Raw genomic sequence first — 24,051 nt, 5'->3', positions numbered from 1 at the left:
GAATGCTTATTACTGTAATGGGGGAATTGTGGAGAAATGCACGTTAACAATTCTGCGCTTGAACTGAAGTAATGTGCTGAGGAGCAGTTTGTGATGGGCGTGCATTTCCGAGAATGCTTTTAACGCTTTTACGTTTGCTCTGAGACACCGGAATAAGTAGAAAAAAATGCATAGTCCCATACTATCACAGTTTGATGGAGAAAACCCATCTGTCACACTGATAGATTTAAACTTGTTTTAGCTGTCGAAAAACACCATTCCCATTAGAGAGAAAACTCCCGAAAGATCGTTCGTCTTTTTCAGGCGAAACCAGACGGTAGATAGCTGGTTGCGAACAACTGGTTTCCGTCATTTAAGGGAAGAGGGGAGCCAGTTTGAACAGGCCCGCATTGCAACACAGCCCGCATGCCTGTCTGCTTCCTTTATTTTAACGGAAACGCATGGCAATGGGGAATTAATAACGTGAAACAAACAGGCAACTAAAAATTCGTACTTGGCACAGGGGAGCTTCGTGTTCCTTATGTAATTATAATCTGATTCAGGCTATTAAGAAAAGCTTCCAAACCGTAGTCCATAAACGAAAAGGCTCTTAGCGAAAGATCAGACTTTTGAAAACGATACTTATTAATACAGGGTGTTGCCCATTTTGCCATTCTATGGGGTCGCGCTGGCTGGGTTAGCATTAACGGTTTGACGGCGTGAGACGCCGACGTGACTCCCGCTCATTGCCTGGCACCTTCTGGCACATGTCAGAGCGGCAACCCTGCTCCGAACGATGACCTCATGGTATCGCCTCCCGGCACCGCCGGAGCAGGTGCCCTCATTAAACACCCTTCACACTCTCCCCCAAACGGCACCTGGCGCGTGCGAGGGGCCCGCAGGCTGCCGACGAGACACGTAATAAAGCGCGCCGAGCATGCCGAGGACCGATGCCGAGCCGCCGGCACGCTAACTCCAGCCCCACGCCACTTCCTAAACAGAATTGCTGTTTTTCTTTTATATGGCTCCCCAGGATCGACGGCTTCCCTGAAAGGCTCGACGAGCGAAGTCCCAGGATACCCCTAAGGCCTGTCCTGCAGCAAGACCAGGGCCTCTCAATGAACCGCTGGCCCTCTTGGTCCCAGAAGCACCGGGGCTCACTGTCCGTCAACATGATCAGCCTGCCGCTGGGCGACTTCCGGCACCTGTCACACATCGGGAGGGAGAACCACCAGGACAATTTCGGCGATCTCTCTTTCCTGCGGCCGGGTCATAACCTACTTCTGCAGTCCTCAAAGAGTGAGCAGAACCTGCTCCTGGCCTGTGCCCCACCACCCAAGCCCCCCCGCCTGAATCAAGAGTCCCCCGAAACACAGGGCCCCCCCGACTGGAAAGTCAGGGGCCAGTCTTCGCAGCGACGCAAAATTTGCAGCTCCCTGCCACTGCTGGACAGTGAGGAAGGGGAAGAGCCGGCATCAGAGGAGGCTGAGGTTGGGGGTAGCTCCGGGCAGGACAGCCCAAGGCTGGACAGCACTGGCCAAGGCAGCGTCAGCTCGGGGGGGGACGAAGATTCATTTCGAGCTAAAATGGAAGAAGTTCTGCCAGAAGGAGACGATTCCATCTTCTCCCTGGACCTGGGCCCATCCATCCTCGATGATGTCCTCAGGGTAATGGACAGGTTCCACTAATGAGTCAAGGGGCCCCAAACTTCTCATCCGCTATCACCAGGGGTCCTACAAGTAATGACTGCTGACGTGAGCACTGTTAGCAACATGCTAACACAAGCCATAATGAGCTGGGTTTCTGCTGAAGTGTATCGTGCTGTCACGTGACCGGGCATGAAGGCGCAATGACAATGATCCATCTCAGTGGATTTACGTGAAGATCAGGTGACCCCGCTGTAAGGGATATACCCTCGCTTTGAACTTTTCCTTCAGCAGAAAGCACTGTTCTGTGCAGGAGTGACACACCGCGTTTCTGCGCAGACTAACAGCTGACCAAGAAGATGTGGGAGCCCTTCTGGCCGAGCTGCAGATCACCATACCTTCCAAGCTTCAGTCTGACAGTTTAGACTGACGCCTTTGTCCCTGGGTGGCACTATGAATGCACACACAAAAGCTTCATATTTATAGTAAAGGAGGGACTGTGTAACACGCCCCAATAAAAAGCCTTGAACATCAAAGCAGTTTGAAAACGAGTCTGATTTTTACTCTGAGAAGCGGGAGATAAATCACTCAATCATTAACTGAGTTTGTTCAACAAAGGCAACAGGAAAGGTAGCTTGTAACTGGTTATTCAAGCAGAGTGCCATGGAATCCAAAGGTGTACAATAAACTATTTATAAATGACGTTGTGCAACGTCAGAGAGAAAGCAACCTGTAGGTACAAGGCAGGTTAACCAGAATTTTAGTGCTAAACTTACCAACACGGACTTTACTCTAGCTTGAGGTGAACCAAACTAGTTGTATCAAAAAGGCTCAGTTCAAATGAACAGGATAAGGGCTGACAGTCCCTGAGCTTGGCCATTAAGAAGCAGTTATTAAGTTAATCATAAGTTTAAGACAGGGCAGGAATGACATAAGAGCTGAAATGTTAACACTGTATGGCTGGGGGGCAGCATATTCACCACCCCACAGCCATGACTGAGGTGGCCCTTCTGCCTCTGGTAGGCAGTGTGTGTGTGTGTGTGTGAGTGAGAAACCAAGCTTGACCCGGGGGGCATTTGAGGTTTGGCAGTTATTCTTACAGAGCGGGCCCGTTTGCCATAGCACTGTGTGGAATACTGTCGTCTCACAGTTCTGCCATCTTGATTAATTCAAGGCACTATTCCCCTATTCCCCCCGCCCCAGCACACATCCCAACAGACACCCTCAAGCTAAACACGAATACAGCCACCCCACCCTCACCTCCCCACATGCAATGGGGCAGGAAAAACAAACAGAGGGCAGTCACAGAGCCTCAGAGGGCTGCAGCCCAAGCTAGCGTGGCTACACCGCTGCTTCTGCCTGGGGAAGCGCGAGTGGGGGTTGGTAGATACAATACTTCCACATGTGCCCTGGCGAGGGCTTGCCGAGCACATCCAGCGAGTTTTATACGTTACCCGCTGAAAAAACTGCAACCATGGCGCCTGGTCTTCCCACCTGTCGGGAAAGTTTGGGCTCTGTGTGCCAACTACATTGATATGACTCTCAACATGCACACAGAGAGACGGACCGGAACAGACAAACATCATGGAGGCACAATGATCACTGCCTGACAGATCTACCCCCCTCCACCCAATGCTGGGGGGAGGGCAAGAGGCATTTAGTGCCAGTGGAGCACACTCTAGGCATCTTCAGACAGAATGATAATTCTATACATTTAAAGGTTAAAGAGCGGAACCCCCCAACCCACATGTCAGACACAGCTGGACCTCCTATTCTGCCCCTTCATTCTGTTTTAAATCAAGCTGTAATCTTTTAAATCCTTTCCTGCCAAACACTGTCAGATGGGGAGCCAGTCAATCTACCTCCACATCTCACGCAGACCGAACTGAAGAGGTCGTAAACACTTGACCCAGTGCTTCATTTTCGCCAATATGGGGTACTGCGTCAGCATCAGTGCCCGGAAGCGTGTGGGTTCAAATCCCGGAACTGGCAGAATAAACGCTGGCCAACCCTGCACTCGGAGCCTCACCTGTGTATACATGTGGGTGCCTGTCTGTCTCACAGAGACAAGATGGGAAATGCAAAAACGTCCACGCTTCTCCAAGGTCATGAATAAACCAGCACTATTCTACTGTATACACACTTTGACTTTATCAGAAAAAAGGGTTTCAAAAACAGGAGATGAAATTGCCTAAAATCAACTATAAGGAAACAGACCTTATTACCAACAAATAGAGTTTATGAAATAAGTTGGTTGCATTGCCGACAAATACGATGCAATTATTGCGCATACACACATCACAACGAAGATGCTGAAAAGATATATAGTGCAGCCGTAGTTTTTGTTGCAATAAACAAATGAATGTTTTGTCTTTGTTATAAGCAAGAACGGTCACAAGCAGCTGCATCACACCGGCCGATCACTTACTCATTAAATAAACAATACTACAGTGGAAAAGGTGGAAGCTGGAAAATGCTACAGATACGAGATGCCTGAGCTGATTCAGTGAAGTTCTCCATACAAATTAAAAACAAAGCACCACACCAAATGACCGACCTATGACACCTGACCTACTCAAATGACACCTGACCTACTCAAAACATGGATGCTTTCTACCTGTATTGAAGCGGCACAGAACCGTCTAGGAGGCCACTGCTCAGAGCTGTCCTCAGCAATGGCAATCAATGGCGATCATGAGGAAAGCTGCAGATCTTCTGCTGTCACGTCTCAGTTTTACGAGAGGGCGGCAGAAGACCATTCTGAATAACAGTGTCATGGAACGAAAGTGTGCAAACTTAAACTCACGTGTGTGAGAAAACAGAGAACATCATTCATACGGACCATTATCGTTTGTTGTTTTTCATGCCAAGCTCCCCCCAGCAGATCTAACGCGCGATGGGGTTTAAGACTAGTTAGGCAGGGGGCACAACCTTTCTTTCACACTAGCTCAGAAAGCCTGTTCGAGGACAGTACCATGTAAACATCTCTCAAAGCCACGCGGCAGAGAGCAGCTGGCAGATGAAAAGGTACTTACGTGTCAGCCTCACTACTTCATGACCTCACACTTCGCACATTTTTTATTTTTTTTGTGGGGTAACTGGAGGCCACGGCATTACGGAATCTTCAGGAGCGCAGTGGAATCTCACTGGCTGACGTCATACGGCACCAGCCACAGACGAGTCACGCCAAGGTCAGAAGGCCGCTTCGTACAGCAATTATCCGTCTGGATGACATACTGAAGGCTAACTTTACACTTCAGGGTGGGTGGAAAGGATCTGTGGGGATGAGCCACACAGCTGCCCTGTGGGATTGTCACAGCGGCAACCGCAGACCGGATCCCTCCAGCTGGGTGGCTATGAAACATATGACAAAGCTCACGCTGTTTGCCGTCGGTCCCAATGAACATAGGAATCGGCAATGAGGAAAAAGTCACACCCATTACAGACGCTGGCCTGCTATCACAGAACAAAGCAACCGAGAAAACAAAGGATGAGTGAGTATGATGAGAAACATGCTCATGTTATAATGTACATGGATTCCCAGCTGTGGTGGACCCGCCCAGTGCATTCCACAAGCTCTCTTTGAGCGTGTCCTTTCCTGCGAAGAGATGCACACAACCTATGCGACAAAGCAGGGCGGCGATATGCATTTACAACATGAGAAATGACCCACATAAAGCGCAGCACGCTGCAAATGGTGAAAAACCCAGGAACCGCCCCATTATCACATTTGGATCTGTTTTACAATTTTCGACAGCTTATAGGCAGATGTGTTAGTGCTTCCGGAAGGTTTGACTCAACCCAACAGTCAACTCAACCCAGTGCCTGCAGCTGAGTAGTGAGGGCATCAAGGAAGGTGTGACACCATCGCAGAACACGGTCCGAGCACCTTATTCACGGCTCTGACATCCGTACACAAGCTGCAACCCCGCCAACAGAATACACCCTATTAACCCTCTGTGCACCACACACCCAGCCGAGAGCCTTGGTTAGATCTCAGGCCACTTTCACATTTCGTAGCCCTGCAACTCTCAAAATCGGGTTGCCAGAACAGCCCAAGTGAAATGAACTGATAACGACATGTATCACAAACAGATGTCTCCGCACCGGACCCTCTCGCCCTCCTGGTACAACATGTTCCTTTAATCTCTTAATTACCTTTCCTATAAGCCTGGATCTCGGCCATCCCTTATCTCTTCCCAAAAGGCGCATGGCTGCAATGCAGATGTGAGCAGCGTGAGCTTCCCCCTGTGCCCAAATCCGCGACTTCCCTCCAGTGTGCGCTGAAATCTAAACAAAACATTCCACCGTCAGGGGGTCTTAAAAATAAAACTATGAATAATCCCTGTTGAGTCTGGTGTGTGTCATTAATCTGGACAAAGCTACCGGGCTTTGTACCTTGGTATAATGGATACTCTTCCCTGACTATTCCTACAAGGCAGCATTCTCAGAAACAGATGAAAAACAGACTCCGAATTCAGGGCGAAGTAATGCATGAAGGAGCTCCACATTCTTAAGGAGTATCTAATGTTGTAAGCATTTCTTGGACATTACGCCAGTAGCCAAATGTGAGGACCGGCATCAAGGGAGGTGTGGGTTTGCATGCCATGAGATCTGACACACAGGATACCTTGATTCGTTCTTAAAAGGCAAAAAAAAATGCACATTCATCAGGATGGTCTAATATTAACGAAGCAGTACATGCCCCATTAAACTCTCCAACCTTTGCATCATCATTTAATGGATCAGTAATATGACTGGTGCCATGGTTACCATCGATGTCATTATTAGCATTGCCACTATCGAGGCCGATCTGCGCCAATCACTTCCATCTCTCCAGCGTGTACTCGGACCACTCAGCGCGGAACAGACTTATTGACTGGAAGAAACACAACTGTAAATCATTCAGCCGTGTTTGTTGATGTAGGCAGCACACACTGTGGCCGGCTCACATGTGCCAGGAAGCCACCAGTGAAATTCCCCCATCCAGCACACTGATATTCAGTGGGGGCACAGCCAGAAATAACATCAGGAGGATTTAAAACAATATTACGGCTGAACCAGTTAAAGTATTCGCATATTTCACTGCCACAGCATACAGTGGATCAGAAAGTGGCGTAGAGAAGGAGGACCATCGCAGGGAATCATTTGACCTGACGAGAAACGCAGTTTCCACAAGCCCACCTGTGAGCAAACAGCTGTGGGCCCCCACGTGTCCCACCTGACAGCTCCGGAGAACATAAACCCAGACGACATTGAGTCTCCCATTAGCATGACGGCTAAAACCTGCCTGGTACGGTATGGAGAACATGGCTGGAGAATTCTGCTCCTTATTTCAACGAGAAGAAATGGATGACTGAAGAGTGCTTGTCTTCCTCCTCCTCCACCACCAGGCTCACAGATGAAAACAGGAACTCCAGTGACCTAGACCATCATGGGAGAGGGGTATGCCGATGTCCAGGCTTCCTTCGTCCCCCAGTCGAACCTTCGACATGCAGCCTTTCATCGAGGTGGGGCCTGCTTTGTGGAAGGCTTGCTCACGACGGGCTAATGCATGAACGGCCTACAGGTAATGATCAGCTTCTTCCCTGCCCCTGAGCACCAAGAAGGAGACCACAAAGGCACCCTGAAAGATCGCCCAGGAGATCAATACCGAAATGTGATTGATAAAGTTGATGAGGGGCTTAATATCAGGAGGACGGTACAGAAATGCGGTATGATTACATGCAAGGTACAGCCGCCACATGCAGTCCTGATAAAGGCCGCAGACAGCAGAGAGTGGCGACTCAGACAGTGGGGCTAAGCTTGGGCTGGCTACAGCACAGAGCAGGGGGGGGGGCTTGGCCATGACTGGTAACCACATGAATTGAATTACAGGTCTACACTTGGGAAAAGCACCCCCCACCCCACCGCAATTCCCGACATCCAGCTCGCACTGCTCCCCATCCACGGAGCATTCCGACCATACTGCTGAAGCAATCACACATGTGGGATTCCTCAATGCGGGTTTAGGCACGAAATCCCTTTCGGAAGAGTCTCCCCTCAACCCCAGGAGCGCCCATGTGCTGAGACATCATGCAGCGCAAACGGAAGACATTTCGTTGTGCAACCCAGGTATCTGTGCCTGAGCATCTCCAAACTAACCGCCCGGGGGATTCAGCCCATAGCCGTCAGGCCAACCCGCCTGAATTCTCTAATAAAAGACGGAGTGGGGGGCCCCCTCGACATGGAGGAAGGCAAAACAAAGCCCTCTCCAAGGCAAACAAATTTAAGTCCATTTAACCAAACACTTTCTCGGTATCCAGACAAGGAGAGTGCAAGGATTGGGACAATATTTGCACAATGATACAAAAGTAACCCCCTGGGTGATTGCATACTTTCCTTGCAGGGAAAGTGCACAGTTTACAGAGGAACATTATTTCAGCTTCATGCTCTACTCTGCAGGGTATCCACTTCCAGTATTTCGCAATGAATTTATACCGTGTTGAGGTTTGATAGACAGAAAGAGACAAAATACCTGAATGGTTAGAAAGATCACACAGAGGTCCAGTGAAGCACATCCATCCCAATGGTATATCCAGGGTACAGTACCTGTGCCTGTCTGAATGGGCCATCCGTGCTCTTTGAGGCTGGTGCCAAGACCTCAGGTTGCCCTTCAAGCCATGAGATCTTCAGTGGGTTTCCTGTCAGGCCCGATTCATTTTTATACGCAAGTTCCTGAAAACAGAACAACTCATGAAGACAGAGACACAAACAACCACATGAAACAGCACCTTCTTATGACCACAGCGACTCTCTCCAAATCAGATCATGACTGCAAGACATGGAGTTTCACCGAGTGAAGGAGTGCGGCAGAGTAGCGGCTGACCGCTTGACGTCCCCTGGGCGCCCTGCCAGTGCCCTGGGCCTCACAAGTCGCCCCAAGACCCACCAGGATCCAGACAGCGACCACAATCATTGAGAAGGTCCCGGAGGAGGGCTGGCATGCTCTCTCAAGGGTAACCACACAGACTCCACAACAAACAGAACCTTGCAACAAAAAGAATCGGCTCTCACACGTACCCGAACAATGGGGCCCTTCTGCCAAAAATTCACTGGTTCCCATTAGGGAAGAGTCTGTGGGCCGTCTAGAACACTTGAACAACCCCAAACTTACAGGCGACATGAGTACATGAGATTTTACATATGTGTCAAGCTCTCGGAGACATGACAACCTGCGACATGCGCAGTACCCATTGAACCGGAGATGAATGTACAGTAGGAGGTACTTACAGCTCCTCTGACAGTTGCAAATTCAACCACAGCACTTCCATTCTTCCTGCCCGACAGCACGACGTTCAACACATCACCGTACTGGAAGGCAAAAAGGTGAATTATATCAAGAAAGTCAAGACCAGATGATAGTTAACGCTACAAAAATGATCTATGCAAACACAGGCTGACTTGGGGAATTCAAAGTGAAATTTAACTCTCATTCTTTTGTCAATAAAGGCACAGTGTCCAAGGCAAAGAATGAGACTAAAAAATAAAGCACGGAAATGAGCATATTCCAATAAAGACAAGCGTAACCAGACCTGGAAATTCAGCTTGCCCGCTTGCCGGAGGCGAGCAATTTAGACAAAGGGCGAAGCACAGAAAAACCGAACACTAGTCTGCTGGCTAGTAAAAAAAAACGCATGTCAGACTACTACCAAAAAAAATGTATGCTGCACATACATCTTTCAGCAGACTGCTGGTCGTCTAAAAAAAAAACTCTGGGGTGATGACATGTGTAAGGTCTTTGTCGTTAATCCCAGTTTCAGACTCATCACAGGTAGCCAATCAACTTGAAGGTCACGATCAACTGGTATCCCACGTTGAATTCCACATTTTCCAAAGCAACCAATTAGTAGAGAGTGAGTAAGTTAGGCTGGAAAACAAAACTGAATAAATTGTATTTAACGTATCACTTTTTTTTTCTGAAACTATCCCCACCTTCACCAAAGCATCTTCATGCAAACTTTAAAAATGACAAGGATGACTGGTAGGGATATTAATGATATACTGAAAAGGGTCATTTATTATTGTAACATGCGATGGCCTTTGGTTGCCCTTTCTGCTTGAAAATTACATTGGAAGCTAGCAAAGACATATCCGGGCTACTGAATTTTTACTACCCCAGTTGACTAAACAGCAAGGATTCTTAAGTTCCACCCCTGAGTGTAACTGAAAAGATTCAATATAGAGCAACAGGAAAATAAGCCTTAAAACCAGTAATAGTGAATCTCGTAGGACAAAAACGTCAAGTGCTGTATTCCAAGAAATATGGTCCAAATGCAAAGACCCACCTAGTCTTTCGATAGGGTTTCAGAGTGACAGCAGAGTTAAACCACGAAGAGTGATATATGCCATTATATCCGCAGCAGATGCCTCTGACACACTGTCTGGAAGACACAATAACCATTTTTCCCGAATTACTCAGAGGTTACTGTAATGCGCTGGGAAAGACCCAGTCAACACCGAGATAATCCGCCAACGAGAAATCTCCCCCCTGTAGAGCCGCGTCTTATCTTCTCCGAGTCACGCAACGCAGAATTCATTTTTTGTACTAGACATAAAATAATTTAAAAATATGTGCTAAGATTAGATGCAACCTTATCTTGAACCCCTAGCAATCATTTCTGGAACATGAAGGTTGGGTGACCTAATGTAAGTATCGAGCTTGGTGGGGGGGGGGGGGGGGGGGGGCAAATTCTGACATTCAAATGTTGACTTGGATTGATGTGATGCTGTTAAAGATGATGGCCTTCAGCTGCACAGATCCGCATCGCCGAACTCCTTCCAGGCAGAAGCAGAGCTTAACTCTCGCCCCATACCCACAGGCCCCAGCTGGTACAGAAAAGACCATGCGGCCAGCTACTGGGAAGCTATGTGGGTTCTATTGGGAGAGGAGGATTCCAGCTTTCCTGCTGCGTAGATACGCTGCTCTCCCCGTCAACATCTGGGAAAAGGGCAGGACGGGAACGCAGACAGACACCCGGTACCCGAAGCCTGGGTAACAGCGACTAAACTAGTACAGACCTTCATGTGTTGTGCTTCCAAATGACACAGCTTGCTTTAAACATGGATGGAAGTCCAAAGTACACAAAGTCCAGTTCCCAGAGGGAGTTCTGCTCATTTCGTCTTCAGCACTACCTGTCTCTCAGCCTGTCCTCTTGCTCCTATGAGAGGATTCCTGTTTTTTTTTTTTTTAAATGGCTAATTTCATTCTCTTTGCCAAGTCAGCTCCATGCTTCTTTTCCCACAGTTCTTTGACCTCGCTTCCCATGTCCAGGGCACTGATCCAGGCTGATAACGTGCGTGCGAGGAAGGGTTGAAACTGTGCCCTCCCCCCCCCCAAAGACTTCACACCAGTTGCACTTGGACCGAGCCGTGCGAATTCCTGCTTGCGCCCTTCGGCCTGCCGCCACTCCAGCTCTTAAGCGTCACGGGTTCGAACACAGCGCGGCATTGCATGAGAAAGACCCATTTCCTAACAAGCCCCCAGGCACTGCTAAACCCACCCAGCAATCGGGGCACCAGCAATGGCGTGTCCCACTTTAAGAGGGCAACATTCTGCCCTCAGCAACTTTCGCTGCAACAAAACTTAATAGAGCTGGCGATGGGGGGGGGAATAAAACACTTTAAACAGTGATGTCATGCGGACCTCCACGTAGCCCTGGACGGCAAGAGAGCTCCGTTACACGCAAGGCTGGAAGCAGGAAAGCATCTGCACCGGTAAACCTGGCTTTAGACCTCAGGGGGGCCTGTCATTCTATACTGCAAAATGATGGTCCATACTCCATTCTCCTGATTTACAGTAACCCACTGCCCTCCATCAGGGGTAAAAATCTCAAGCGGTGCATCTATTCCCGGTCGCCACTCAGCAGGAGCGCAGGGAGCTGCGAGTTCCCGTGTGGCTGTACACAAGACAAAAAGCTCTCGTAAATAAGCCCCAGTAATCACAGCACTCACCTTCTGTAGGAGGCTGAAGAGGAAGTCGCGAGAATAACCACCGTTAGTTTCATCTTCTTTTTTACTTTTCCACTTCAGCTGAAAGGCAGAGAGGCAGAAATTAAATCTGAGGCAGAGAGACTCATTGCAGAGAGATAGAAAAGACATGCAAAGGAGAGAGTTAACCAGGGCCTGGTTTCATTGGAAAGTCAGGAACACGACGGCACTAATGCGCAGTTTAACGCGGAATGGTACCACCGCAGCCGCATTTGCTATGTTGCAGTGGAGCTTTTTAAAAGATCCTGGAATCATCCCACCACCCAGGGACCTGTAGTTAATTCTCACTGAACCCAACGCATTTTGAGGAGCTTCAAATTTAACACAGGGGGCTAGACCAGTGTTCCCTAATCCGGGCCACATTTTTGCTCCCTCCCGGCTCCCTGCCAGCTCTCGGTAAGCTGGGACAGGGCAGAAACATGGACTGTCTGCAGGTCCCGGAGGACCGGATTGGGAAACACTGGTCTAGACTAACAACAACACACTGACTCACCTGCAAACCACAAACCACAGTGTTTAGTTGCCTGACATCAGAACAGCTTTACGACAGAATTACACAAAGGATGGGAAATGATGGATTCAGTGACAGATCTTTTAATACTACAGCCCCTGAGGCTTATACTGGACCAAAGGAAATTAATCACAAGAGGACAGTGATGGCCAAGTGGAGGAAAACAATGTTCCACCTACATCTTCTGAGAAATCGGTTCAGCCCCAGAGCCCAATTATGGCACCAGTCGCTGTTTTTGATGGCGCCGTTAAAATACGACTGGACCACAGAGAAAAGGCACAAACTGGATGGTATGTCCAACAACAACCCACGTGTGAAATGGCCAGGAACCTCAGCAGACCAGGGCGCCAGTTACGGCTGTTCACAAGCGGCAGCGACGCTGTCCAGTTGGAACAGGACTCCAGGCATCTTTGGCCCCAACTTACAGGAAGCTGAAGATCTTTAGCCGAACTCGAGATGGCCAGTGAATACGTTGGGAACCAGAGGTGGAAAGTTCAGGTACAGAAAGTACAAATCCTGAAAAGAATTTGCTTCAACCAACCAGTTGAGTATTCTGTGAACGTGAGTCTTCATACTTAGCTGGTTGGCGAAGACAAAACCTCGGTCGGATTTGTACTTTATGAACATGAACTTTCCACCTCTGACGGGAACAACATAGCAGGGCAGTCCAGAGAACTCCGTCTAATGAACGATCACACAATTGAACATGACACATTTTTATTAAAGCCTGCTCAGTTTTCTTGGGACCTTCTATGTATGCATGACCATAGTCAACTTCTGGTTTCTACCCAATTCATCTAGATCCAATTCCATCACCACTGGTGAGGGGGGAAAAAAATCAGGCTTTGAAATTCACAATGAGTGGGACTGTTACCCTCTGACAGCCACAGTCAGCTTACCCAAGCTCCAACCTTGTGTACATGGTAAACCCAAAAACCAAAGTGTCATTTCAGACTTTGCTGGTTATTAAAGTAAAAACCATGGCATCCAACACAGAACCCTATAGAGTCAGAGGTCTAACCTCATGCCACCTGGATGGTGAGGTCACTGGTATGAATGCCCATTTCTGCAACGGGCTTAATCCAAATGCAATATGAGCCAGGTGTGAGCCTAACTGCCATCTACCCCACAGCCCTGGACAACGTCAGGAACAGAAACGCCGATGACACCCCAAAGTCAAACTCTCTGTTCCTCGTCAAAGAAAACAGTTCTTGGAAGCAGCCTCAAGAATTTTTGCTTCAATTTACCAAAGTCAATTCACAAAACAAATACCCCCACAACCCACCCTTCCCAAGTTACTTGCTCCTCTATGATAAGTTTATACACCATTAATCTTCTGACAAGGCAGAACAGCCTCTGGGTGAAACCCAGCAGGTCTTGTGGAGCGCAGTGCTAGCGTGTATATTACTGCTAGTCTAAACAACCGTAAGAAGCTTTTTGGGAGAGCAGAACTGGGTTCCAGAGGGGGAAACAGTTCGCTGAAATTAAAAACCAAAGAAAGACCACAAATAACTGAGGAGCAAAAGTAGCGTTCCCCCAAATAAATTCACAAATACGAATCACCATTGTGTTCTTCAAAAAACGCCAAAACTTCTACCCGAAAAGAGACCATTTTCACCATTTAAGTCTCTTGATAGCAGAAGTTCGTAAACTGCCTGACAAAACAAGGCGGCACAATGGGACCTTTCCTGGCTGCAACTTTTTAACTAGCTATTGTTCTAACCCCAAATAGAACTCGCCGTCTGAAAATATTTTCGAAAATACTTTTCCGCTTCCACTGTACGCATGAGGCAGGGTACTGGAATGCAAGTACCTGCAAGCAGACACGCAAAGAAGAGCTAAAGGCCTCCCAGGCAGCGTGAAAAGGAGGGAATGAGTTCAGTTCCATATACTGTCACATACTCGGGTTAAGAGGACACTGATATGTCATCTTAGCGAGGCCTAGCCAGCAATGCGCATCAGGAATGACACGCACACACAAACGCTGATGCTATTTCATATGCAGGTGGAGACAACAATGCATTTCTGCAGGCCATTTGTGTTGCTTCAGAGATATCACCGCTTGGGGGTGAAGGAACCGGTTTGACAGGACTGACATCCTCAAGCAGCGTCAACAAACCCTCTCACACAGATACATCACCACCCCCCCCTTCCAAGAACCAAGGAAAGGTATTAAGTCATGATGAACTGCAATTTAACAAAGAGGAAATACAGAGCACTGGACTGAGAAAACGAGGAGAGAAACGCAGCAAAGCCGATGCAGCAGAGACCATGAAGATGAACTGGAACTGCATTAATGCCAAGTTGAGAGTATCTCGAAAAGTACAGATGAATTTATCACCAAGGCTTACATCTCTCATTGGCCAAAAACACTGGGCAGGATAGAGCCATGGCATGTAACAGAATTACATGCACAAGCATTATGTTATATCTCTTATCCTCGAGCAGTGTCTCTCAGCCCAGTCCTCCAGGACCCCCGGAGAGTGCAGGTTTCTCTTCCTCCCAGCTCTCAGCGCACCTGAACCAAACACCGAATACCTGCTACAAGTCTGCTGGGAGGGAGCACAAACGCCGGCTGTCTTGGGGTCCCCGAGAACTGGGCTGAAAAACACAGTACCATTTTACTTAAAGCAGTCATTATAATGCATTATAAGTACATTTGTAATGCATTGTAATGGTCAGCATAAGAGGTAAGGAGGCTTTTGTACAGCATCATGAAGATATTTATAATGTATTATAGATGAGAGCTTCATAGACCATTCATAACGCATACATAAACATGGACATAAGGTGTTATGCCTTTTTATAAATAGTTATAGCCATGTTTATAATACTTTATGAATGTATTATAATGCACTATTAAGATATCTATAATGCACTGTACATGACTACTTTAACTGAAGCGTTACCAAAAACACTGTTCTAACAAGACTGATAATTTTCCATTTTTAAACCCGAAGGCCAAACTTGAGAGCGATGAAAACAGAGAAACTGAGTACATCCTTAATCAAAGAAACATTTGTAGTCTCCATAATTTGAGTGACCTGACAGTTAAGTTCAACAAGCGGCAGTCTTGACCTCCCAGTTCCCTGAAATCTAGTCGGATCCTGGGACGCACACAATCTATAAGCAATATTTTAATGTCTCACTTTTAATTTGGGGGTCACACTGCTGTTGGACGGCGATCCTCGCGGAGGGCCTGTGGGAGAGAGAGGGAGAGAGACATGTTCATCTTGCCAAGGCCTTTGAATGAACCGTATAAATAATGGGACGTGTGGTGGGGGGTTGGGGCACCTTTGCCGGATTCAGAGGGAGTCATGGCAAGGATCCCAACGCCTCATCGTCAGAGGAGCTCCAACATCTCCGGTCAGTCAGTCACCATGGACCCATTTGAGATCACCTCCCATAACCTAAGCCCCCCCCCCCCCCCATCCTCCCCACCCTCCTGAAGAACTGACCCAACCGGAGCCTTTGGAACCGCGCCGTGGTGCGCTTCCAAGAAGCATGGGGGGACGCGACTAGCGTGCAAACCGGAGGTCTGTGGTTAGGGCCCACCATCCCTGCCCAGCCCAGCACATCCGCTCTGGGGGTTGGGGTCAGGGGCCCGTCCCCGAACTGGCTCGCCACACTCACGCCTCTCCTCCTCCAAGCTCTCATTCGCTAAAAAAATCTCACAGCTGTCTTATGACCGGACAACTTACCTCCGTAGCCTGCAGCTGCTACCATGAGCAAAACAATAACGTGTGTGGCATTACCTGAATGCTAGACTAGTGACATACCGGACATTCTGTGGCATAGACGTGTCCTGTATTGGGAGCTTACCAAGCTGCTTCTGAGTGGCACAGATGTGGAGACTTTAAGAATTTAGCAGCGTAACTGGAAGTAGGCAGCAACACACACAGCAGATGCGTTAAATCACATGTGTTACATGAAGTACCGGGTGCTGCGGGGACTCCTTGGAGCTGCGCCTCCCTCTCCCTCTGGATCTGCTCCTTGATCAGCCTTTGTTCCTCCTGTAGTTGCCGGGACCCCTCCTCTCGCAGCCGGGTGATCTGGGATATGGGGGGAGGGACATGTTTAATACAGTAAGGCCCCATGAGCGACTGCAGGAAACCACACATCATCACTGCAGGCCTCAGAAAAGCACCGACCACGTGACTAGAGGATGTAGTCGGAGGATCTGCCAGAGCAATGGCACCCTAAAGAGCAGCCTGAGGCTGATCCACTGGGCAAGGACTTCTCAAACCTACGGCAGCACAGGAGGAACAGAACACTGCCATGACACAACCATCCCTATGCTTTATGTGGTAGAGGGGTTAAAGCCAGGGGTGCCAAACTGCAGTCCTGGGGGAGCCGGAGCCCTGCACATTTTTGGGTTTCCCCTGATTTAACACACCTGATTCAACTACTTGCACCTCCTCTAATTACCACACAGCTCTTGAGCTGAATCATTTGTGGGTTAACAGGGAAAGAACTAAGCTACACAGGGCTCCGCCCCCCTAGGACTGGAGTGTGACACCCCTGGGATTAGCCATGGCTCAGTTCCTTTATCATGAGGACAGTCTACTGATGTCAACAGAAAGTCCATCCTCCAATGACACAATACATGTTATGGGATTGGTCAATCATGCCCCCTCTGGTCACGTGACCTTTGCCTATATTGTCCACCATAAAAATGACACTAAACATAAAACCCAGACTCTATATAATGCTATAGAGTGCTATGTAGCCCTACACAGACTCTATATAGCCCTCTGTGAAGGCATCTGGGATTGGGTGGTCAGAGACCGGCGCTTACCTCCTCTTCCAGTGTGCGTGCGACTTTGATCTCCTCCACACTGTGAGCCTCAGCCTCTCTCTCACGCGCCTCTAAGTCTGGTTTGGGGGGGGGGGGGTGTATAAGAGCAGACCTTGAGCCACACTCAAAACTCCATCCATTCTAAACACTCTCACACTGTAAATCAGCTCATTACACTGTGGTACCAGATCTGTGGAAAGCGGCCAGTCCAGACCGGTAACGGTGGGGAGCACTTGGACAGCACCCCCGTAAGCGTTTTACTGGTCCCTCTAAAGACCCCGTGATACAGAGTGCACTCAATGGTGACACATTATAAGCCACCCATGGCGGCTGTTAATAACAGGGTGGGGGCCCAGCTGGCCACAGGGACTCACTGCGGGAAAAGGCAGGAAATCTGCGAGCGATTCCACAGCCTGTGCTGAGCCGCGCCGGTCCGCTGTCATGGTAACTATGGGCGCCCTCAACACCGGCCACGCTAAGCCCATTCCCCGTGAGGTCTAAATAATCCTCACCTAGCTTGATCTTCTTCCTCTTATCGTCGAGTCTCCGCGTCCTCTCCTCGGCCTGCTTCTTCGCCTTTCGAAGTTTGTCGTACGCGGCCTGCCGGGGGACAGAGGGTTCCGCATGTGGATTCACGTCCGTGGGTCCGGCTCACGGCGACGCCCCCCTGCTGGAAGGCCGCAGACTTACCCTGGCTGCCGCATCCGTCAAAACCTCAAGTGCCTGGGACAGCTGGTGGAAGAGCTCAGCTGTGAAGGCCGAAAAAAAAACACAGAGAACATGGCCAGCTCAAAGATCTGCCTCGTATCTAACCACAGAAAGCGGAGGAACTTCAAACAAAGCTGTTCTTCATTTACAGACTACTTTATTGTTAATACCTAGAGAGGCGGCTAAAACGAAGCAAACTGACTTTACTGACCAGAAAGGACCTTAAGGCTTCTGCTAAACTAAATAAATAACATGATATGTCTCAGTGGCTTCCAAAAGATTCCAGTAAAGAGTTGCTGAATCTGAGGTGAATTTCATAAAAAAAAAAAAAAAAAAAAACCAATAGACTCTACACTAAGTGTGACACGGCATGCCGTCTCTATGAAGATGGAAGGCTGGGGAAATACTGTAGGGGAAAGTCGTACAAGTCCGCTTCATGACAGCCTTTGTCTGAGTGTCTAAGACGGCCCGTTTCCCTCCGGGTCCCTTCCATGCACGCCACGTTGCCCAAGGCCCCGCTGGGAAGCAGACGCGACACGGTCACAATTGCTGGCACTTGGAAGCGCATGCCTGCCACCTGCTTTGAACGGCATTGCCCGAGGAAGCCCGTTTCCTGAGGCCTGGCCGCAGGATCCTGTGGAACGTGAACCGCAGCCTTTCCAATCCAGGGCAAACGAAGTGCACAGGCGGGATTCAAAGGAGAATAACCTGCACCCCCCTGGGGAAATGGTCCAAATGCATGTCTGTCTGCATCCCGCCCGGGCCGACTGATGCACACTGACCCCCGCCTAACCCTACCCCGCGTCCCCTGGTGTGTGCGCCTTTTCGTGCGACGCATGAAGCACACGCGAAACCAAAATAATTTTGGACCGCATCTGAATGCAGATTGGGCTTTTCTCCCGCTCTGGAGCCGACATTGTTCTCTTCCATTTCTGGGAAACTGACCCATTTTATTTCGCTCAGTTCTGCCATTTACCCCCTTGTTCCCCTTTTATGCTCAAATCAGGAATTGTCAGAGTCATCCAGTGACCACAAAAAAAATAAAACTGAAAAAACCTTGCATGAAAACAGGCTGGTGTTTTTTGTTTTTTCCTCCAAGGTACAATATATATTTTTTTTAAATGTATTTTAAATTTCCAAGACCACTTCACCCTCCCTCCCCCCAACCTCCTGGAAGACAGGAGACCAGAACAACACAAGCTGTGGTATAGCAGCACCAACCGACATCCCAGTCCCCTTCAGGGACCCCGGGGGCCTCTGTGACCTGGGGCCCATTAGGGGACCACACCTCCAAGGAGGGCCCCACTTACCCGCTTTGGGGTTGTCGGGATTCTTGTCCGGGTGACAGGTCAGAGCTTTCTGTCTGTACGCCTTCTTGACCTGGAGAACAAAAATACATAAACAATCTGCCAGGAATCAAGACCGACAGTCATGAAAACAGGCTTATATCCGGCTGGGCTGAGCGACTACGAACGTCGACTGGGGTTCAATGCATGCATAGCTGACTTTTCCCAAAGGCTGATAAACCAAAGGAAACTCAATATCGTGTATCCACCACCGCTGCGTGTCCAATCTAATAGACTGAAGGCCTCACTTTCTCCACAAATAAGTTTAACCTGCATTACTGTGAGTGGGGGGGCACCAGCGACTTCTGTATTTCCACTTTATTCTAAGCCACGGTCCTTCCAATAATGCATCCTCTGACTCGGATAATGCATCCCTAGATGTGCACAATTCTCTCTGAGGGAATAGTAAACAATAATTACAGGATATAAATTTTACAACAAAATTTATGACTATGACAACACGGAACGCAAAAAGCTTGAGAACGAAAAACAGGAAATGTACAATTTGCTGGATGGCCGTGGGCATGACATACCGGCATGAACTCCAGGCCAAGGACGGAGAAGTGAAGCTGCGAGCTGCCTTTCAGGCTCATAAGGCTGCCGAGCTGAAGACGCTACACCACATCTGACTACTGGCCTTCATTGTTAGCCGTTAGCCAGGCACCCTGGGGCACTACCTTCGTCTAGCAGTCGCCTGGGTATCAGCTCCACTTGAGCGGGGTCATATGTCTACACATTTTAGTAGGCCTGCTCTTCTGATTACACTGTACAGGCAAAAAACACAGCTGAGCACCACCCAAAAATATGGGTAACAAGGCGCTACTAGAAACCAGCACTTCAGGTTTGGGTCGAGCAAATATACAGACATGCAGAATGCCGAATGTCTACCTCACGTCTTTACTGATACCCAACTCTGGTCAACCCTGACATACTTCCAATAAATTAACGGCCCCTTACTGGTTCCCAACACACAACTATTTTCAAATGGACGGAGGCAAAGACATATCAAACTTCTTTACGCCATCCCAAGTTGAAAACTGCTCTTTAAATCAGGCAGGAAAATAGGTACATTTCTCAGAGCTGGTTCCATGTAGGAATCAAAGTGCGAAGCTGTCAGATATAAATCACATGCTTTGTTTGTGCATCTGGAATTTTCGTATTGAAAGGAATGCTTCCGAAAAAAACTGGGCCATCGTTCCCGAGGATCGAGCCAACACACCTCAGGAAAGATGCACGTTCGGTCTCATGCTACTCTGGGGTTGGTGTGTGATGAAAGAATGAAAATAAATGATGAATCAAATGATAAATCCTTTAATTGCCATTTGCATGAGTGCAGGTACAATGGAATTCTTCTCTGTGTCTACCCCATCTTGCTTTCCCTAGCTTGGGGGGGGTCACAGCACAGGATCAGCCAATGTGCAGCATCCCTGGAGGTGGGGGTTAAGGGCCTTACTCAAGGGCCCACGGACATGTGACTGTCCTGCTGAGGCTGGTGGCTTGAACAGGCGATCTTCCGATCATGGAGGTGGAGCCTTAGCTTGCTGAGCCAATGTGCCCCAGATACATGTCCTTCAGGGTGGCAGTTAGATGCTTCCTGGCCATAAACGGCCACTCAGCAGTGAGCAGAGGGACCCCATGGGAACCTGGCAGCTCCAGCATTTGCCCCGAGGACAGATATCAATGCTGCAATTGGTGGGAAAACCCCGCAAACACAACATTTCTCCTCTGCATTCATGCACTCTTCAGTCGAGTTGCTCTTCCCGCAACCATACCTGACAGCCCCACCCCCCAACCCCAAAAAAAAAACAGCGAACGCATTTCTTCTCCGTCTGACCCGGAGGTGACCCATCCACTGTGATACGGCCTTAACGAGGGAAGGCTGGATGAGAGTCTGGTCGACAGCCATCACTCTCTGCCCCCTAACCCCAAGGCGTGCGAAAAGCACAGGAAAGAAGGTATTAAACCGCAGGAAAGCACACACAACTATTTATTTGCGGTAGAGAGTTCTGCCATGCCGCTAAAGTAACAGGCCAGAAACTTAGCATGCTGGTAAGGGGCCGGACATGAGACCTGGAAACGAGGTCCTTAGCGGAACAGGCACGCAGGCCACACCGAGGGAGGCCACTGAAGCACACTGCCCTGTCTCCACCTGTGCTTCGACCGGCCTGCAGGGTGGGTGCACCATAGATCACAGTATTAGCTCCATGGCGGTAGTAACAACCTCGTACAATGGTTCTGCTGCAAGATAAGAACCAACCCTATTGAGTTTATCACTGTTGCTACTGCACACATTCCGTGTTGATAAATAAATCCTTTATTCGCCCTTTGCACAAGTATTGGTACAGGCTACGCTGGAATTCTTCCCTTCGTCTGCCCCATCTTGTTCTCCATAGTTTGGGGGGGGTCACAGCACAGGGTTCGCCAACATGCAGCGCCCCTGGTGCTAGGGGTTAAGGGCCCGCAGATGTGAGTACTCTGCCGAAGCTGGGCTAGGACCAGCAACCTTCAACACAGAGGCTTAACCCACTGAGCAACATGCTGCCCCCTGTTGACGTAAAAGCCCAAAATCCCTCTGGTACGACGTTTGTTAATGGCCCCGGAACTGCACATTGGCTACAACAGGACACCTACTTGATCAGAAGACAGCAAATTCGGATTAAACACAGGAGACAATGAAGAAAAAAAAAATCATAACTCAGACTCCCCCTAGTGTACACTAGCTAACACAACATGCTCTAGGATCCCCATTGAGCAATGCCTGGTTCTCCTTTGTCACTCGAGGAGACTGGCCTGCACCTTGCTGTCATTACCGCCCTCTGTGCTTCTGATTAGCACTGGTCACATGTGAGAGTGCTGCCCACATGGCAGCTGGGCCTGTCAACTGTCTGCCTGCCAATCAGGCTGTCCTTAACAAATCTGACATGCAGCAAGTTATCAGTAAGGACAGGAAACACAGAGGCATGGGGAGAACAGACACATTTCAGGAAAGAACTTGTAAGTGACCATATGATTCACACAAATACTTATAGTGGCTTTTAGCAAGCAAGGGCCCTCCTTCTTCTTTCAGTAATGTTAGCATGCCCGGGGGGTGGTCAGCCAATTAGACCCCCAGACGTTTTTTTTCCCCCCTTACTTGGTTGTTTCTGGTTCCTCTCCTCCATTGTCATCTGGCTTTTTACATTTTTTTGTCTTTCCTTTTCCCTGTTTTTATATAATTCTCTCCTAATGATGTTGTAGTGTATCACAATGCACCCATGCCTTGGGGCGAGACTTTTGTGAAAGGCGCTATATAAAAATAAATTGAACTGCATTCAATAGTAGGCTGATTAGCAGCTCCACTGATTGGGCTGCATTAGAGATTGTCAGCCTTTTCCCCTTGATTGTGCTCATCTTCAGTAACAAGACCAGGAAAACCAGGCCAACATCGGAGGGAACCTCCAGGTGCCCCATGAACCTGATCTTACAGGTGTTCTTTGGTGGAGATACTAAAGCTCAATTATTTTTGTTTGACAAGTGGCTTTTATCCAAAAATCGTTTAGAGTTATAATTATACATTTTGAGCCAGTTATCCAGTTTGATATTACATAATGCAATTCAATTTATGTACTGTGCTTTAGGGTACAACAGCAGATTGACTCCTGGAGCGTGAGCCAGCGATCACATCCTTAACTGCGTGACCACCTGCTGCTCTGAGCAAATACATAATAACCAAACCTCAGCGAAGCAGACCAGTGAACCATAGCCTGTTCATGCTACGCAAACCACTAACACACCAGGGCCCCATCCGTTAGCGTGACTAAGCCCGAAAAGGGAGCGCACTCATACCACAGTAACGACGATGCTAATTTGAAACACTGCAGGCAGCAGGAAGTACTTCAATTAAAGGGGCCTTAATGAGTTGTGGCTGAAGCTGGATTAGTAAGTTCCTGGAAGAGCCTGTCAGTGCCGTGACGAGGCTGCAACGGCCACACAGACATGCCGATTAAGGGACTGGGTCCTGGATCTCCCCCCTCCCACTCAACAGGGACCTGCAGCCAGTGTCAGCCCAAACTAGAGAGCTTCACCGTTATCCAAACACCCTAACCCAGAGACTTCCCCGGGAGAACACCCACCTAGCAGGACGTGACTCAGAAATTAATACCACCTTACCGCAAAAACGACCACTTTGCTTTCAGGATTACAAACACAAATAGTACCGAGTTGGCAGCCCGCAAGTATCTGTCTGGCGGTGGAACAGAAAAAAGCTGGGAAGGTGGCGGGACAAAGGGAGTGTGAGGGGGATGGGGGGGGGGGTGTCCCCTTGGCGCCCCCAATTTCCACATGCACTCATGCACAAGACATTCTGTTCCAGTTGCAAATGGACAACTGAAAGCCTGCAGCGACAGCAGGCAAACATGGAAGTTTACAAGCCCTGCATATTGCTCATGCAAAAAGACAACCTCCCAAGACTGAAATCCAGACGCATGAGATTCACTACCTGAGGATTGTGAGATTCTCACAAGCCTCTGCCTGAGAATTAACCAGTGACAAGAGACCATTTTCACGTTGGACCTAAGAATAGCCGGGTGCTGGGGAATGCAGGATTGTCTTTAGTGACACGTTTATTCCCTCATCCCGTCGCAGCTACCGTAGGAACTGTCAATCACGTGGCGGTTCCGAAGCATTCCCTCAAAAAAATGTAAAAATGTGCTACATGTGGTAACATCGCCCCTTAGTGGCCAACAGGTTTATTGAAAAATGCAGCGTTTACGAGACTGGTAAAGTGGCAGAGATGAAGCGAGTTCTAAAATTACATAATACAGCTAATACAATGAACATAAACAGTTTTCGCCAGGGTCTTAGTTTTAATGTCACCAATACCGTTAAAACTTGTGTGTTGCGTGTATTGCTCAATTGCAACCGATCCTTAATTCTGCGATTTTCTAAATGATTCTGTAAAGATCTGTGCGTGCAATTTTACATAAGCCGAGAGGTAATTTGGAAGGCTGACCGATGCAGTCTGATACCAAACTAACCAAAACACAAATCCTCACA

At 48.7% G+C, this 24,051-nt stretch overlaps 2 protein-coding genes across 3 annotated transcripts in view; one reads left to right on the top strand and one right to left on the bottom strand.

Moving 5' to 3' along the window:
- LOC125707448 (cdc42 effector protein 3) overlaps positions 1 to 2,161 on the top strand; it is a 3,006-nt gene extending 845 nt beyond the window's left edge. Inside the window, exon 2 of the mRNA XM_048974589.1 lies at positions 1,013 to 2,161. Coding sequence (XP_048830546.1) covers positions 1,098 to 1,667 — 570 coding nt within the window. The 5' untranslated portion in view covers positions 1,013 to 1,097 and the 3' untranslated portion in view covers positions 1,668 to 2,161. The remainder of the gene's footprint in view (positions 1 to 1,012) is intronic.
- Positions 1 to 24,051, bottom strand: part of dnajc17 (DnaJ (Hsp40) homolog, subfamily C, member 17) — a 34,191-nt gene that overhangs the window by 9,695 nt on the left and 445 nt on the right. Inside the window, exons 2-11 of one of the 2 annotated variants that reach the window (XM_048974587.1) lie at positions 18,982 to 19,051; positions 17,654 to 17,712; positions 17,476 to 17,563; positions 16,964 to 17,040; positions 16,103 to 16,217; positions 15,315 to 15,364; positions 11,619 to 11,696; positions 8,898 to 8,978; positions 8,217 to 8,342; positions 5,784 to 5,915 (exon numbers count right to left, since the gene is read on the bottom strand). In XM_048974587.1, the coding sequence (XP_048830544.1) occupies positions 5,784 to 5,915; positions 8,217 to 8,342; positions 8,898 to 8,978; positions 11,619 to 11,696; positions 15,315 to 15,364; positions 16,103 to 16,217; positions 16,964 to 17,040; positions 17,476 to 17,563; positions 17,654 to 17,712; positions 18,982 to 19,051 (876 nt within the window). The remainder of the gene's footprint in view (positions 1 to 5,783; positions 5,916 to 8,216; positions 8,343 to 8,897; positions 8,979 to 11,618; positions 11,697 to 15,314; positions 15,365 to 16,102; positions 16,218 to 16,963; positions 17,041 to 17,475; positions 17,564 to 17,653; positions 17,713 to 18,981; positions 19,052 to 24,051) is intronic. The other variant, XM_048974588.1, reaches the window with a different exon arrangement.

Source organism: Brienomyrus brachyistius, chromosome 14, assembly GCF_023856365.1.
Source record: "Brienomyrus brachyistius isolate T26 chromosome 14, BBRACH_0.4, whole genome shotgun sequence".
NCBI classification, from domain to species: Eukaryota; Metazoa; Chordata; class Actinopteri; order Osteoglossiformes; family Mormyridae; genus Brienomyrus; species Brienomyrus brachyistius.
Note: the sequence above shows the minus strand (reverse complement) of the source record. Positions and strands in the feature narration are given on the sequence as shown.